At 45.1% G+C, this 15,771-nt stretch overlaps 1 protein-coding gene across 2 annotated transcripts in view; it reads right to left on the reverse strand.

Annotated features, from left to right (window-relative positions):
- Nucleotides 1–452: 452 nt before the first annotated feature.
- The window catches only part of LOC147624179 (isoamylase 2, chloroplastic-like), a 66,369-nt gene continuing 51,050 nt past the window's right edge, over nt 453–15,771 (reverse strand). Inside the window, exons 11-20 of one of the 2 annotated variants that reach the window (XM_086819121.1) lie at nt 10,641–10,765; nt 10,451–10,546; nt 3,602–3,631; nt 3,379–3,442; nt 2,855–2,961; nt 2,586–2,688; nt 2,239–2,318; nt 2,016–2,156; nt 1,225–1,308; nt 453–1,138 (exon numbers count right to left, since the gene is read on the reverse strand). In XM_086819121.1, coding sequence (XP_086675247.1) covers nt 1,045–1,138; nt 1,225–1,308; nt 2,016–2,156; nt 2,239–2,318; nt 2,586–2,688; nt 2,855–2,961; nt 3,379–3,442; nt 3,602–3,631; nt 10,451–10,546; nt 10,641–10,765 — 924 coding nt within the window. In that variant the 3' untranslated portion in view covers nt 453–1,044. Of the gene's footprint in view, nt 1,139–1,224; nt 1,309–2,015; nt 2,157–2,238; nt 2,319–2,585; nt 2,692–2,854; nt 2,962–3,378; nt 3,443–3,601; nt 3,632–10,450; nt 10,547–10,640; nt 10,766–15,771 lie in introns of both variants that reach the window. The other variant, XM_086819120.1, reaches the window with a different exon arrangement.

Genomic DNA, 15,771 nt, shown 5'->3' on the forward strand with positions numbered 1-15,771 from the left:
AAATCCAAAATTGTGGGTAGTATTCTAATGATCGTGAATATCAAGGTCTCTTTATGGCAGCACAACTTTGTCAAATACACATCCAAACGTCTATAATCTCTGTAGTGCGTTACTCCTCTCTCAAGAGGACCGAACCCCTCTCAGTGGTTATAAATCAAATAAAAAAACTTATCAATTGTTTGATTCCCATAAAAGTAAAGTTACCATCAGTGGCGATTAGTTATTTTTGATAGAGTGTAAGAGTCCAATTTTTTTGTAGCAAAATCAAGACCACAACTCTTTAGCTTGGTTTAATGATGATGATTAAGTAAATAATGACGATTTTCAACATGACCACTCCCAAAGAAAAAGAAGGCAATGGGTCTACAAGTTGAACTGTAAGCCAGATATTATAACATAAATAAACATTAAGCAAGGCTAGTAACAAAGAGATATGTCCAAAAGGAAGGTACTGACCATGAAAAAACCTTTGTTCTAATTGTAAAAATTAACACAATCCAAACGTTCTTTCCAGGGCACTTCGAGTGCATTTCTTAATAACTTCCTTGAAGCAAAAGTATACATACAGCTTCAAGGAGGAGCAGTTTAAATTTAAACAGGTAATGAAGGCACACCCTCGTAGCTAAATACTCTAATGCAAGCATGTGTACTTGAATATCAGATTTGTCAACTGGTAAGTAAAGCTTATGCAAAAGCTTCACTAAATCTGCCAAATGCACCATTTGCCAAAGCCATTACATTATTCCACATAACATCTATATAAGTGAGCCTCACTGTCCAAATTGTTTGATAAAAATAAGGGAAAGCAGCATTGCTTTTGATCTCATTTTAAGTGGGATAACACGGGTATATGGCGATCCGTTCGTTCATTACCCCCGAGGTATGCAATGGCACTACAACCCTACCTCAAGTATACAAAAGCCTGGACTGGGATATAATGTTGTACCTGTTAACCCAAGATGTAGAGAGCCTTCATAGACAAATCAACGCCCCAACTGAGCATGTCTTTGTGATCAAGTGAGTTGTCATCTGAATGCAAACCTGTTAACTTCTTGGTTTCAGCTTCATGCCACCTACTGCACGTGCCTCTAAGAGTATAGAACTGTGAGATTGTACTTCGTAAGATCCATCCAAGCCACTGCATTGAAAGAAGAGTATCAAGCAACGCAGCAAGAACCTAAATCTATCAGCCCTCTCAAAAGACATACAAAGAAACAAACACACCTCAATTCTTCCTTTGGAGTGATTGCAATTCCCTCTTTCTGAAAATATTGTGGATAAGGAAGACTAGTGTCTGCAATACAGTGCCTAACACCAAAAGACGCATGTTGCAGAGTAATTGCCAACCTTGGCGACAACAAAATCAGCATGGACATTGTAGAGAAGCGATATAAATAGGTAATAAAAAGAACTAGCATGGATTTTACTGTGTACTGCCTTATGCACGACCCACCTTGGACACATAAAACAACTACCAGTGATTAGCTTCAAATTGCTCAAAAACAAGTACATAGAGCATCCTCCATGCATGCACAGCGGGAAAAACACCCATACACAAGAGGGTGTACATAAGAAAGACCACAAGGATGTATGAGACCAAGGCAATACATCAAGAGTGCATTTATCATGCACAATGGTATAAAAGCATGTAAAAAGAACTAAATGTTAAAGAGTCACCATCCCTCCTATCACTATCTCCAGCTCTCCACCTCACAAAAAGAAGATGCTATGGGATTGTTAATCCTCACAGAGTGAAGACCTTTGTGTGATGTGATAGGGCGCTAATCTGATATATTGCAATCTTGCTTCTGAAATTGTGTAAGATGCAAGTTCAGTGTGAAGATGCAAACTAACTTCACTGCTTCAAACCATATTTTAATGTAAATATTTCCGAGCCGCCATACAAATGGGAAAGACATAATGGTGAGAATGTAATGCAGTAACAGCCTACAGGACACCTTTGGAAACCTTGAACCTCAACACAAATGTAACACCACCGGGTCAAAAAGGCCTACCAGATCATGCCTGCAGGAGGTTCAGGTAGAGAAGCCGAAATTGGAGTGTCTCCTGAATTGAAGCCTATATAGATGTCACCCACTGCAGTCGGTAATCCGATGCTAGCCTTTTCAGGGTGGAGACTCACTGCAATAAATGAGCTGCATGAAACAAGTGGATACAGTCAAAAGAAGCAAAAAACTGGCAGCTGTTCAAGAGAAATAGATTATAGAGAACATTTACCTATCTGCACTCTTCCAATTAGGCTTATTGGTTTGGGCACCATGCCATTGGATGTTCTCAAGCTTGATAAAGTCTTTGCGCTGCACAACAAGGATCACCACACATTTCATGCAGCACTAGAGACCATGGTACTTCCCTACACTACACATTAAGCACAAACTATTCATTATGTAGTCTACTACCTTTCATTTGCACACGAGGCATGCACTAAATAAGTATCGAGACTCTTGAGGGATTGCACATACATACGTTCTTTCAAACTGGCTGCTAGTTTTATAGTTCACGTTTCTCTTTTATGACTACTACTTTTGGGAAAAGAAAAATTCAATAATAAAGTTTTTTTAAACCTGAAAGAGATCCTTTCTTCGGGCACGAAATGCTGCTAACGAAGAAATCAAATAAATTATTTGCTTTCCAAAGTCTAGATTCAGAGCATCCCAATTAAAAACCCTCCTGAATATCAACAGAAAATTGACAAAATAAAACAAAGTCGTAACCCTGCGGACATACACGAAAGTGAAGGTGTTGCATTTTCCAAAAAGATCAAGTCCTACATATCCATCAAACTAAAAGTCAATATTACAATATAAAAAAGAGAATTTTCAGTGTGATAAACCTTTGATCTATTGACACAGAGCCACCTTTAGAAAGTCCGTATTCATCACCCATGTTGAGGACAGGGATACCTTGGGAGAGAAAGAGGCACATCAAAAAGTTCCGAACCTAGATGAGACCAGATACATCATACAGTGCCAGTGAGCAAAGGAGGAGATACATGTAGGAAGAACATTACACCTTCAACTGATCATATTTTAACTTGTAGTGTTTGATGTGGTGTGTGTGTGTGTGTGTGTTGGGGGGGGAGGGGGTGGGGTATTGAATTCATGTTTTTGTGATAGTACTTTTGATAGGCATTGGCCATTAAAGCTGGAATCAGAACCATCTCTGCCGGTTGACAGGCCCCATCACGGCCACCTATCAGTGATCGACAGGCAGTCTTGCCCATCCAACTCCAGCCCATCCCATGGGAAGGGATGGTTCTGTATTCAGCCTAAGAATTAGTAATGCTAAAACTATAAACAAGATGCAGAAACACCAACAGATAATGCTGTGACAAAGGTGGTTTTATTGAAGATAAACCTGCTTAACACGGATATTCAACACTGATTGGTTTAACGTTCTCCCTTCTTTTCCACAATTCCAGCTGAAGAAGACAAGTTTTCCGCTTGTTTTTTAAGATCCAAAGCTCAGTAAAGGAAAAATGAAAACAAGAGTATTTAAGAACCACCGTCTTCTAGATTTATTAAGATGCTATTTCCATTAAACCAAGCCACAGTAACAAGAAATAAAATTGCGTAGAAACCTCTTTTCAGAGTCTGCCACCATATTTGCACTGTTCAAAGACCACAAGAGTAGTTAAAAGATTGACAGTCAACAGACTCTCTCTCTCTCTCTCTCTCTCTCTCTCCTCTGAAGCACTTACACCAAGCCAGATCAGAAAAGGTGAGGGCAGCACATAAAACGGGCAAGTGGGCAGTCCTCCGTGAAAGGATGGCTCCCATCCAAGAATTTTGCAGCAAATAAGGCAACCCCTAGTCTTTATCCAACGAGGGTTCTCTTTTTCTCTTCTTTTTCTTCTTTCAGACCTTAATTGACGCTTTGGGCTTGTAATGGATGCATCTGCTTGTATGTGTCCCATAGAAAATGGAGAAAATTCCTGACAATGCCAATACCAGGACATACTGGCTACAAAAATGGAAGTGGATGACGCCTTTAAATGGGTGAACGTGGTCAGGAAGCAGAAACCTATAATCCAAAACCAAAAAGCAGTTACAGAGCTGTCCATGTGAGAGTAGCCAGCCTTCTCGCAGGGTGTTTGACTAAGGAGGATGGGGAAAAATTATGCAGACAAATGGATATTGATGAGACCCCTTCCAGTGATGCTTGACGAGGTGGAAAGGATAAAACCAAGACAACCCACTAGTGATGGAGACCAAAATGTGCCATTGTAGTTCGAGGTGGCATCTGTAGTGTAGGCATGGTATCCTAGATCTTGTACCCTTATTTAGGGCAATTATTGGCAAGCCCATCCTTGTAAACGGCCTAGTTCCCTTCCTTGCATGCCTCCAATACCTGCACCATCCGAATCGTCCTCTGCTCTACTTGTGATGTCTTCTCCCATCTTTTGCGACAGGAGGGAATACGGACCAGGCTCATCCCGCTTCAATTGGAGCCCCCTCGATCTCTTAACACTTTAAGGGTGACCTGAGAGCCAAACGCTCCTGACCCCCAAAGGTGCGACGGCCTACCCACCAGCTGCAGATCCATGACCTCCTTTGACATAGAGAGCCTCGGCCGCTGACATTGCTGCAGTTCTACAGGAGATTTTAGAGGAGGATGGTATCACTGTGTGACCGTGCGTCAACATCATGTAGCAGCACATAGCGATCCAGCTATTTTTTTGCACAGGTTTTTTCCATGTTTCATTATTCATCATCAACACTTTGTACTACATTTGGTTTCATAGACCCTTGAGGTCTTTTGTAGACGTTAATGTTGAGATATCGAGCTCTAGTGAGGCGGTGGACACTGATGACCCGCCTGGGGGATAGGCCCCACACTTACACCACTGGCATGGTTGGTGAGATCTTGGGTGATATGCGGCCAGTGGGATGACAGGCTGTGTGACAGCCACTCTAGAGACTGGCATAGTTATAGCGCCAGCTCATTTAGTCGGGTTCACACTATAGAGAACCCGTGTATGTATTTGGTTGAGTACTTTTCATATTGTGTGTACTCTTATTCTTGTATATGGTGTGTTGAGTGTTGAGTAGTGAAGAAGAAGATTTTCAGCCTCTCACCTTGTGTGTTCTCTATTAGGGTTTTGTGAGTGTGTGTGTGTGTCTCTTCGGACTGAAATTTCCGGGCCGAAAACGCGTTTCGGGCGCGTCTGGACCTCCGTTTTTCAGAAAGCAGGCGATTTCGAGCACTGCGGGTAAGTCATCGATTCTCTGCAGAACTCTGTTTTACAAACTGCAGGAAGACAGATTGACTGTGCAGACACTGTGGGTGCTGCAAAGAGGTCTACAGTTGCCATTGGGTGTATGTATGTGCATTGAAGTCACTGGTTGTGACATTTGAGAGTACTGCAGTACCGCTGTGCAGAAAATACAGCATTTGTGCAGAAAAACCAGAGTGCAGGTTCTGGTAAAATTGTGTGTTTGGCAAGATGTCTAATGATGGCATAACACAGATTGTGGCTGAGAAGCTGGATAAGAATAACTTCCATGCTTGGAGGTTCAGGTTAACAAATTTCCTGATGGGAAAAGGCTATTGGGACTACATAGAAGGTGAGCATGAAGAGGCACCGGAGATACCGGATATAAATCCGACTGCTGCAGATGTGAAAGAGTTTAAAGACTGGAACCAGGGAGCCAGGAAGGTTATGTATTGGCTTTCCATTAGTATACAGGACACCATGATTGGGCACATTCAGGATGCCAAGTCCCCCAAGGAGGCGTGGGACACCTTGGTAAAGCTCTATGAAACAAATACCAAGGCACGTAAGATACAGTTGAAGAACGAACTTCATACTGTGGAAAAAAAGAGCATGTCTGTGAATGACTATGCGTTGAAGATAAAGGGTATTGTGGAATCCCTTGCATCTATTGGTGTGTCAGTAGATGATGATGACAAGGTGGAAGTCTGTCTACGTGGTCTCGGGCCACAATATAAGGCGTTCAAGACGTCTATTCAGACTCGGGAAAACATTCCCAACTTTACAGATTTGGTGTCTATGCTGATTATCGAAGAGAAGAACTTGGGTGAAGACCAACAGTCTTCACAAAGTAAAAACAGTTCAGAGCAACAGGCTTTCTACACGAGTTCAGGAAGAGGACGAGGTAGAGGAGGCCGTGGACGCGGTCAAGGAGGTGGCCGAACAGGTAATCAGAATTATGGCCAGCAGCAGCAGCAACAACAACAGTCCCAGAATCAACAACAACAACAACACGCAGGTGGAAGAGGCAAATTCAGAGGCAGGGGGAGTCAAAGAGGCCGTGGAAATTGGCAAAGGCAATACAATGATGCACGTGAATGCTACTATTGTGGTAAGCCAGGACATGTGCAGTCAGAATGTTATAAGAAGCAGGCTGACATGCAAAATGGGAAAGTGCAGCAAAACAACTATGCATCCTCAAGCAGAAATAATGAGGATAATGAAAGGTTGTTTGTTATGCAGCATGTTGTGAATGCCATGTCTGAAAATGTTGATGCAGCACAAAAGGATAATGTATGGTATGTGGATTCAGGCGCTTCGAACCACATGACGAGTCATGGAGAGTGGTTCAAGGAGATGAAAAACCCGGAAAGACCAGGTTTTGTGGAAACAGGGGATGACACTGCTCATCCAATTGCCCACGTTGGAGATGTGCCATTGTCTATGCAGGATGGCAAAGTGAAGTACCTTGCGGATGTACTTCATGTACCGAACATAACAAAGAATCTGGTTTCAGTTGGCCAGATGATTGAGCAGGGTTTGCAGGTTCGGTTTAACCCTGATGGATGTTATGTTGAGGATTTTAAAGACAAGTGCAGGTTGGTTGCAAAAGGCAACAGAGTGGGCAGAATGTTTACGTTGGATGTAGACATGCCTGAAATGAGTGCTGCAATGTTTGCAAATGGTTCAGGAGTTGTTGCAGACACAGACATATGGCATAAAAGGATTGGTCATGTGAATGTGCAGAGATTGAAGTCTATGCAGACAAAAGGAATTGTGACAGGGCTGCCAAAATTTAAAGTGGAAGGTATGCAGAAAATCTGTGAAGCATGCCAATTTGGGAAGCAAACAAAGCATGTGTTTCCACGTAACAGATATGTGAGCAGAAATGCACTAGATGTTGTGCATTCAGATGTATGGGGTCCTACGAAGACTGTGTCTATGGGAGGCTGCAGGTACTATGTCACTTTCATTGATGACCACACAAGAAAAGTGTGGGTATATTTCATGAAGGAGAAGAGTGAGGTGTTCACTCACTTTCAGAATTTCAGGTTTTTGGTTGAAAAGCAAACAGGAAAATATGTAAAGTGCCTAAGGTCAGATGGAGGGGGAGAGTACTTCTCCAATGAGTTCTCTGAATTCTTGAAGAAGAATGGTATTCGGAGACAGTTTACCTGCAGATACACTCCGCAGCAAAATGGAGTTGCTGAGCGGAAAAACAGGCACATTGCAGAGATTGCGCGAGCATTGATGGAAGAGAAGAATATGCCGCATTGCTATTGGGCTGAGGCTGTCTCTACAGCAGTATACATCATGAACAGGACTCCAACTGCAGCCATACATGATGTAACTCCAGAGGAGAAGTTTACTGGCAGAAAACCAGATTTGTCTCATCTGAAAGTCTTTGGATGCATTGCATATGTGCATGTGCCAGATGAGCTGAGAACTAAGCTGGATCCAAAAGCAGAAAAATGTGTGTTTATTGGATATTCCCTTGAGCAAAAGGGATACAGGTGTTATAACCCTGCTACACGTGAGTTGAGGGTAAGCAGGGATGTTGTCTTTGATGAGATGAGCAGCTGGTATGCTGCTGGGAAAGAAGCTATTGGGGCTGATGTGAGTGGAAGTGTGGTTGCACAAAATGCAGGTCAGCAATCACAGTCTTTGAGTGGACCAGGAGAGTCCTCATCTAGTGGGTCTGTTGATAGACCATGGAGTGGCAGGCTGCGTCATAATACCAGTCCTGCAAATGTGATTACTACATCACGAAAAGGAAAAGAGAAAGTGGTTGAGCCCCTTGGTATGCCTGACATTTCTGCAGGGCATTCTCATGTTGATGGAGAGTCTAGTGGCTCAGATATGAGCCTTGATGAGGAGCTTGGGATCCCAGCTATGAGAACACCTGGTGTAAAGAAGGCTATGGAAGCCATGAATGAAAAGCTACGAAGATCAGGGAGAGTGAAGAACCCTGTGCAGAGATTTACATATGATGGTTATGTGGCACATCACTATGCATATATGGCAAAGGTTGTGCAGGTCGTTGAGCCCACATGCATTGATGAGGCTGTTGGAAATGTGAATTGGGAGAAAGCTATGGATGAGGAGATGGATGCACTATATGGAAATGAAACTTGGGATTTAGTGCAATTGCCTGAAGGCAAGAAAGCCATTGGATGCAAGTGGGTGTACAAAGTTAAACATAACAGTGATGGGAGCATAAACAGGTACAAGGCTAGATTGGTAGCCAAAGGATATGCGCAGACATATGGGATTGATTATGAGGAAACTTTCAGCCCAGTTGCCAAGATGGCAACGGTGAGAGTTGTGATAGCAGTGGCTGCATCAAAGCAATGGTCTTTACATCAGATGGATGTAAAGAATGCATTCTTGCATGGGGATTTGCAAGAAGAGGTGTATATGTTGCAGCCACCTGGTTATGAGGATATGGGTCACCCCGAGCATGTTTGCAGGTTGAAGAAAGCCTTGTATGGCTTAAAGCAAGCACCAAGAGCATGGTCTGACAAGATTTCTGAATATCTTGTCACTATTGGCTTTCATGTAGCCAATGCAGATTTCTCATTGTATGTGAGACATGGTGATAGAGGGGTTGTGCTTGTTGTCATCTATGTAGATGACTTGATCATTACGGGGGACCATGATGCAGAGATCTTTGATGTAAAGATCTTGCTTAGACAGAAGTTCGAGATGAAGGATCTGGGGGAGCTCAGATATTTCTTGGGCATTGAGGTGATTAGGTCACCACATGGCATTGGATTACTGCAGAGACAGTATGGCTTGGACATGTTGTCCAAGTATGGTATGACAGGCTGTAAGCCTATTTCTGTGCCATTGGATCAGAATGGCAAGTTGAGTGCAGATTCAGGAGAGATCTTGGAGGATCCTACTATGTACAGGAGCATAGTAGGAAGTTTGATCTACATGACGATCACCAGACCAGATTTGAGCTATGCTGTTGGGTTGGTGAGTCAGTTTATGCAGGTTCCACGGAAACCGCATTTAGATGCAGTGAGACGCATACTGAGGTATGTGAGGTCTACTTTGCATTGTGGACTATTCTATGAGACTGGGACAGAGATATGTGTACATGGGTACACGGATGCTGATTGGGCTGGTAGTATCTCAGACAGAAGATCTACCAGTGGCTTCATGTTTTCTTTGGGGAGTGCTGCTGTGACTTGGAGCAGCAAGAAGCAACCTACGGTTGCTCTATCGAGTACAGAGGCCGAGTACAGAGGAGCTGCTATGGCAGCATGTGAGGTAGCTTGGTTGAGGAAGCTACTTGAAGATTTGGGTCTATCAGTGGATAGACAAGTTGTCATTTTCTGTGACAACATTAGTAGTATACAGTTGGCCAGGAACCCAGTCTTTCATGCTCGTACGAAGCACATAGAGGTCCACTACCACTTCGTGAGAGAGAAGGTCTTGGCAGGAGACCTTGACCTTGTTTATGTCAGCACAGAGGATCAGGTAGCTGACATCTTCACCAAAGCATTGGGTACAGAGAAGCTCCACAGATTCAGGGCTTCACTTGGTGTACATGAGATGGAGTTGAGCTCGAGGGGGAGTGTTGAGATATCGAGCTCTAGTGAGGCGGTGGACACTGATGACCCGCCTGGGGGATAGGCCCCACACTTACACCACTGGCATGGTTGGTGAGATCTTGGGTGATATGCGGCCAGTGGGATGACAGGCTGTGTGACAGCCACTCTAGAGACTGGCATAGTTATAGCGCCAGCTCATTTAGTCGGGTTCACACTATAGAGAACCCGTGTATGTATTTGGTTGAGTACTTTTCATATTGTGTGTACTCTTATTCTTGTATATGGTGTGTTGAGTGTTGAGTAGTGAAGAAGAAGATTTTCAGCCTCTCACCTTGTGTGTTCTCTATTAGGGTTTTGTGAGTGTGTGTGTGTGCTTGCAAGAGCTCAAGCTCTCTTCCCCCCTGCATCTTTTCAGTTAACACTCTCAGCATCACATGGATACTTTAGCTTAGGTAGCTGGTTTTGTAAGATTTTTTTCTTTTCCATGGTTCAGTATTTATCATGTATACATTGTACTGCGTTCTTGGTCTCATAGACCCTTGGTCCTTTTGAAGACGTTAATATATTTCTCTTTCTTTCTTTCTTTCTCTATGTAGAAAGTAATGTACTTGTATTATTTAATGTCTTCAAGTTTCATTTGTCAACAAAATACCTGTGGCTGACCAGATCCACCAGTGTCAAGCCATAGGGGCTGGTGACATGATTTAAGGAGAAACTAGGTCCTCGTCCATCAGCTAAGATATCACCACTGCATACAAAAACACCAGCTCAATTACAGTGCGAATTGTGCTAGTGCAAACTGTTCTCAATAAATCACAAAAATTAAATTAACCAGTCTATACCTGCCACACAGTCTTGTTGCAAAGCTGCTCAGTTGCTTTTTATCACCTCTCATAAACTGGCGCACATCATCACGGTATCTACTGTTCCAAAGGCACCATCTTTTCCAATGTGGAAATGCGAGGTCCTGCATACATTATGGAAAAAAACTTGAACAAGGAAGAAACACAATGATGATCACTACATAGATGGCAGCCATCTCATAAAATCATGGCAATTTGCTGTGTATTATACAAAAAAAACATTCTTTTATTACACTGAAATGCTCACCTCACCTTTCTCACGCAATGCTTTTCTTCACTAAAAACCTCTCATATCAGTTATGGCCTAGGCAGCAAAACAAACCAAGCCATTCTGTTTGTTTAAATGGAGCTGAACAGCTTCCCAATACAGTAGAGACTTGACAATGCTTAATCATCCCAGGAATTTATGTAGACTACCTTTGCATGTGTCAAAACACAACAAAGCATGCAACAGCCTCTTGAAGCCAATTTTCAGAAAGGTTTCCAGCTGCCTAGTTTACCTCTAGAAATGGTCCCATATATTTTCATGAAAAGGCATGCATGCTATGGCATCTTACCACAGGAGCACAGATTAGGATCAAATGCCTTGCGAATGCTGAGGAGCACTGGTACATATTGCTGACTAACACTACTATTACCTCCATGCTCCATGTGCAAACTAGGATGTTAAATTCTGCCGTGATTAGGCACAAAACTTCTGTATTAAAACATTATCCTATCTCTTTGGCTGCCAGTGTGTCGGTAGGGAGCCAGGGTCTTAGAGTTTGTGTAATACATCATGTTGCAAGGAAACGTTTGAGTGGTTTGAATGGCAAGCTCCTTAGAACACACCATGGCTATGGATGGAGACAGGGCGAAGATCTTGGATGACCGCATTTGTCAGCTATGCTACCAGGAGGTAGAGACAGAGGAACACTACATTTGCCGATGTACAGTCTATTATGAGATCCGAGGGAGATATCACTGCCTCTTCCGAGAGGGTTTGGGCCGTTACGCAGAGTCATCGAGTTTGAGGATCAGAGATGCCTGGGATTGTTTCTACTTGAGCTCGGGAGACATAGAGAGACCCTCTTGGCAGACAAGAGGCCGAGCCATGATGTACATAGACAGAGGACCCTGACAGATTTCTTCGGCACCAGCACCAGCACCAGCACCAGCACCAGCACCAGCACCAGCACCAGCACCAGCAACCCAGCCCACACACCTCTTGATACCTCCTCCATTGGGCCATCAGGGCACCGACCACGCTCCCAGGGAGTCACCACTGATAGAGCAGTTATCTTATGTCATGCTCGTCGGCCACGCCCACCAGGATCCCGACCACGGCATCCTCACCATCGCCGGATCAGAGCCATTATTGCTCGGCATCGGAGGCGCCTACCTCGCTTCTACGACCTCTCCATTCTAGACAGCCCCGTGGCGGAGATACAACACTTCAACTGATCAGCATCATACATGGATCTACCTGATATACATTTTTCAATATTTTCCAGTATTTTCTACTCAGTATCATCTCGGAGTCTTACAGTTCTGTTCTTATAACTGTAGGACAATCAGTTTATGGTACTTTTTAGTCTCATTTAGTTGTTCTCTTTGATTAGACACCAACTTCAGATGTACTCTCAGTTTTGGTCTCATAGGCCATTATGGCCTCTTAGAGAGAGAGAAATGAAATGATATATTAACGTCTCTAAGAGGCCATAAAAGAACCTCGAACAAGAGAACACGGCACTCAAGGAGGAGGTGAGTGCATTGAAAGTGGAAATGGTAGCCATCAAGAATACTGAGAAGGAAGAAGGGGAGATCAATGACAACACTCTCACGGCCATCAAAGAAGAGATCTCCAAGGAGATCACAAAGGACATGGAGGGAAAGCTCAAAGCCAAGCAGTTAGGATGGGTCGAGGTGGTGAAGAAGAACATCCGTAAAGAAGTGAGGGAGGAGACTCAAAGGGAAGAACACCAAATCATTCACACCACCATTGAGGAGGAGAAGATGAGGCATGCCCGCCGCCTCAACATTCGAGTCACAGGTATAGCCGAGACACCCGACTCCACTCCCAAGAAAGATGGATAGCTTCTATGCATGAAGCTCGGCTACAAGGAAGAGCACCCTCACCAAAGCATGGAGAGCCGGGAAAGACTCAACACGCAAGCGAGCCCTCATCCTATAGTTTGCAGGAGAGACGCAGAGGGTCACCTTCATGAGGAAGAGGGTCATACTACGGGGTTTAGAGGGAGCTCCTATTTTCTTGGATGATGATCTCACGAGGATGCAGCTTGAGCATAGGAGAACTTGCATACCACGAGTCTTACACGCGAGGAGAGAAGGCAAGAAGGCCTTCTATCGAGATGGTCGGGTCATCATTGATGGCCAGCCCATGGATTAGCGGTCTGGGGCCTATGGGACACAGACCAGGCCACTGACAGAGATACACATGGCAGTATGGAACTGTAATGGTTCACTATGGGTGCAGCCTGGACGACTGGAGCATGTTATGGTGGGGAGAGACATCATACTTCTGACAGAGACACATCAGAGCCCAGAGAGAGGGCTACCTCGAGTAGAGGGATTCCAGTGGGAGTCAGCATACAGGAGGACCACACGCCAGGGTACCTCGAGAGGGTCGGGGGGAGTAGCAGTCCTATTCAGACGGGAGCTACAGGGGAGACTGAGAGTGGTAGCACAGGATCCAGAGGCCAGATACATGTGGATCAGCTTACAGCTCTCATAGGACAGGGTTATATACATAGCTCTATGTTACTTTTCTCCATCAGGATCCTCCTATGTCATTACAGAGGACATGTCACAGGAGGAGGAGACAGGAGCCTCGCCATACACTGTCAGAGGAGATTATGCATTATTCTACACTAGGGGAAGTATTTCTTACGGGCGACTTCAATGCCCACACACACAGCAGACAGTGTGAGGTGTATGACTATGATGACATGGAGATCCTCCACCCTGTGGATCCAGAGGAGATAGGGGCTAGTCGGGCATCAGAGGACACTGGACCAGTTAGAGGACATTATGGGGACCACTTACTAGAGTTGGGAGCCAGGCATCGTCTCGTTATTTATAACGGGATGCTACAGTGGCCGGGATCAGGAGGGCTGACATGCTTCCCACATGGGGGTCATACACGGACCGGGGGCACGGTGGTAGACTACATTATGGGGTCTTTGGAGGCATCACAGCTTGTCACCTCATTCTCCATTCCACCTCGTCCTATTGGGGCAGATCATACATACTTGGCATTTTCACTAGCCGGATCACCAGTATCACCAGCCCCCCACATACTGACGCCACACACTACCATCTACTTCACACATGACATGGCAGACATATACACTGGCAGAGTAGAGGATGGGCTCCTACTCATGGATCCCGTGGCACCTATGGATACCATTACAGCCCAGCTGGCATCACTCCTACACACGGCTGCATTACAGAGCTTCCCACATCGTGTACACTCAGGAGAGCCTGCGAGATCTGGGACTATGCCCCAGAACAGATGGTATGATGACGAGTGCAGAGCCCTATACTCACGGCTCCGCATACAGAGAGCCTTGGGAGCCATCACAGAGCAGGAGTCGAGGAGAGAGATGAGAAGACTTACTCACCGCAATAGGCGGGCCTTCGCAGAGATACAGGAGCTAGAGATCTTTCATTTCTTCATGAGTAGAGATAGCCCTGTCTCATGGCGGCACTTCAGAGAGCCCCGGACCCCGACACCTATTGCAGACCCACACACATGGCACACATATGCAGAGGGCCTATACCATGCCCCACAGCAGCCACTTATACCTCAGCCATAGGAGCCTCGACCTACCACAGCTAGCTTCTTTACCCACTCGATGGTACAGGAAGCTATCTGCCGCCTACAGCATGGACGGGCCGCCAACCATATGGGCCTGCAGGGTGAGCATCTCATATATGCAGTAGATTCTTTAGCTCCTTTTCTTGCACACCTCTTTAACAGGGCACTAGCAGAGGGTTTGCCTGCGGAGTGGACGATGCACACCATTGTGCCGATTCACAAAACAGGGGATATGCTCGATCCGAGCAACTACAGGACGGTTATGGTTGGCCACGTGCTGGCCAAACTCTATGGTGCAGTGCTGGAGCAAGAGCTTAGCTTATATGCTGAGCGAGCAGGTTTACGCTCATCAGGGTAGGCAGGCTTCAGGAGAGCTTTCTCTACCACTGACCATGTATTCACTTTGAGATGTATGATTGATCAGGCCAGAGTGAGGAAGAGAAAGCTCTATTGCTGCTTTGTGGATTTCCGCAAGGCATTTGACACAGTACCACGAGAGAGGCTCTTTCAGCGACTGCAGTCTCTTGGCATACCAGCACATATGACATGGGGCATCTATGCATTATATGAGCAGGTTTTTGGGCGAGTCAGATGTCCAAGAGGTATGTCCGAGACTATTGCTAGCACCATTGGTGTGAAGCAAGGATGCCCACTTTCCCCCACGCTATTTGGGTTATACATTAATGAGGTGGCTGACTTCATTACACGGGGAGGCGGAGATGGAGTTGATTTAGCAGGTACCTCAGTACATATTATGCTCTATGCTGATGATATTGTATTAGTGTCTGAGTCTCCAGGTGGTCTACAGCAGCATCTACATGCACTCGATGATTTCTGCACACAGAGGGGTCTTATTGTGAACCTTGGGAAAACCAAGGTTATGGTCTTTCATACATCGAGACAGGGCAGGAGTCAGCTGACGTTCACTCTCGCAGGATGCCAAGTGGAGGTGGTGACATCATACGTGTACCTAGGGGTTACCTTCTCTGCAGCCACACGCTTCACCATGGGTTCAGCAGCCAGAGCTAGATTGACACGGGGATATGCAGCATTGGCTATGCTAGAGAGACAGTGCCACCACGCGCATTTTCAGGAGCCCCGGACGAAGGGGTGGCTATTTGACACATTAGTCACACCGGCATTGATGTATGGAGCAGTGGTATGGGCGCCAGGCCTTGCTACCCATTGGTGGACATAGATAGAGAGACCACAGGTCCTCATGATGGCACGCATGATACGCAGCAAACCGTCAGTACCTCATGACATTATCCGAGCAGAGTTTGCTGTGCC

Source organism: Cibotium barometz, chromosome 25 (genome assembly GCF_041138505.1).
Source record: "Cibotium barometz isolate CiBa-2024 chromosome 25, ASM4113850v1, whole genome shotgun sequence".
Classification (NCBI taxonomy): domain Eukaryota; kingdom Viridiplantae; phylum Streptophyta; class Polypodiopsida; order Cyatheales; family Cibotiaceae; genus Cibotium; species Cibotium barometz.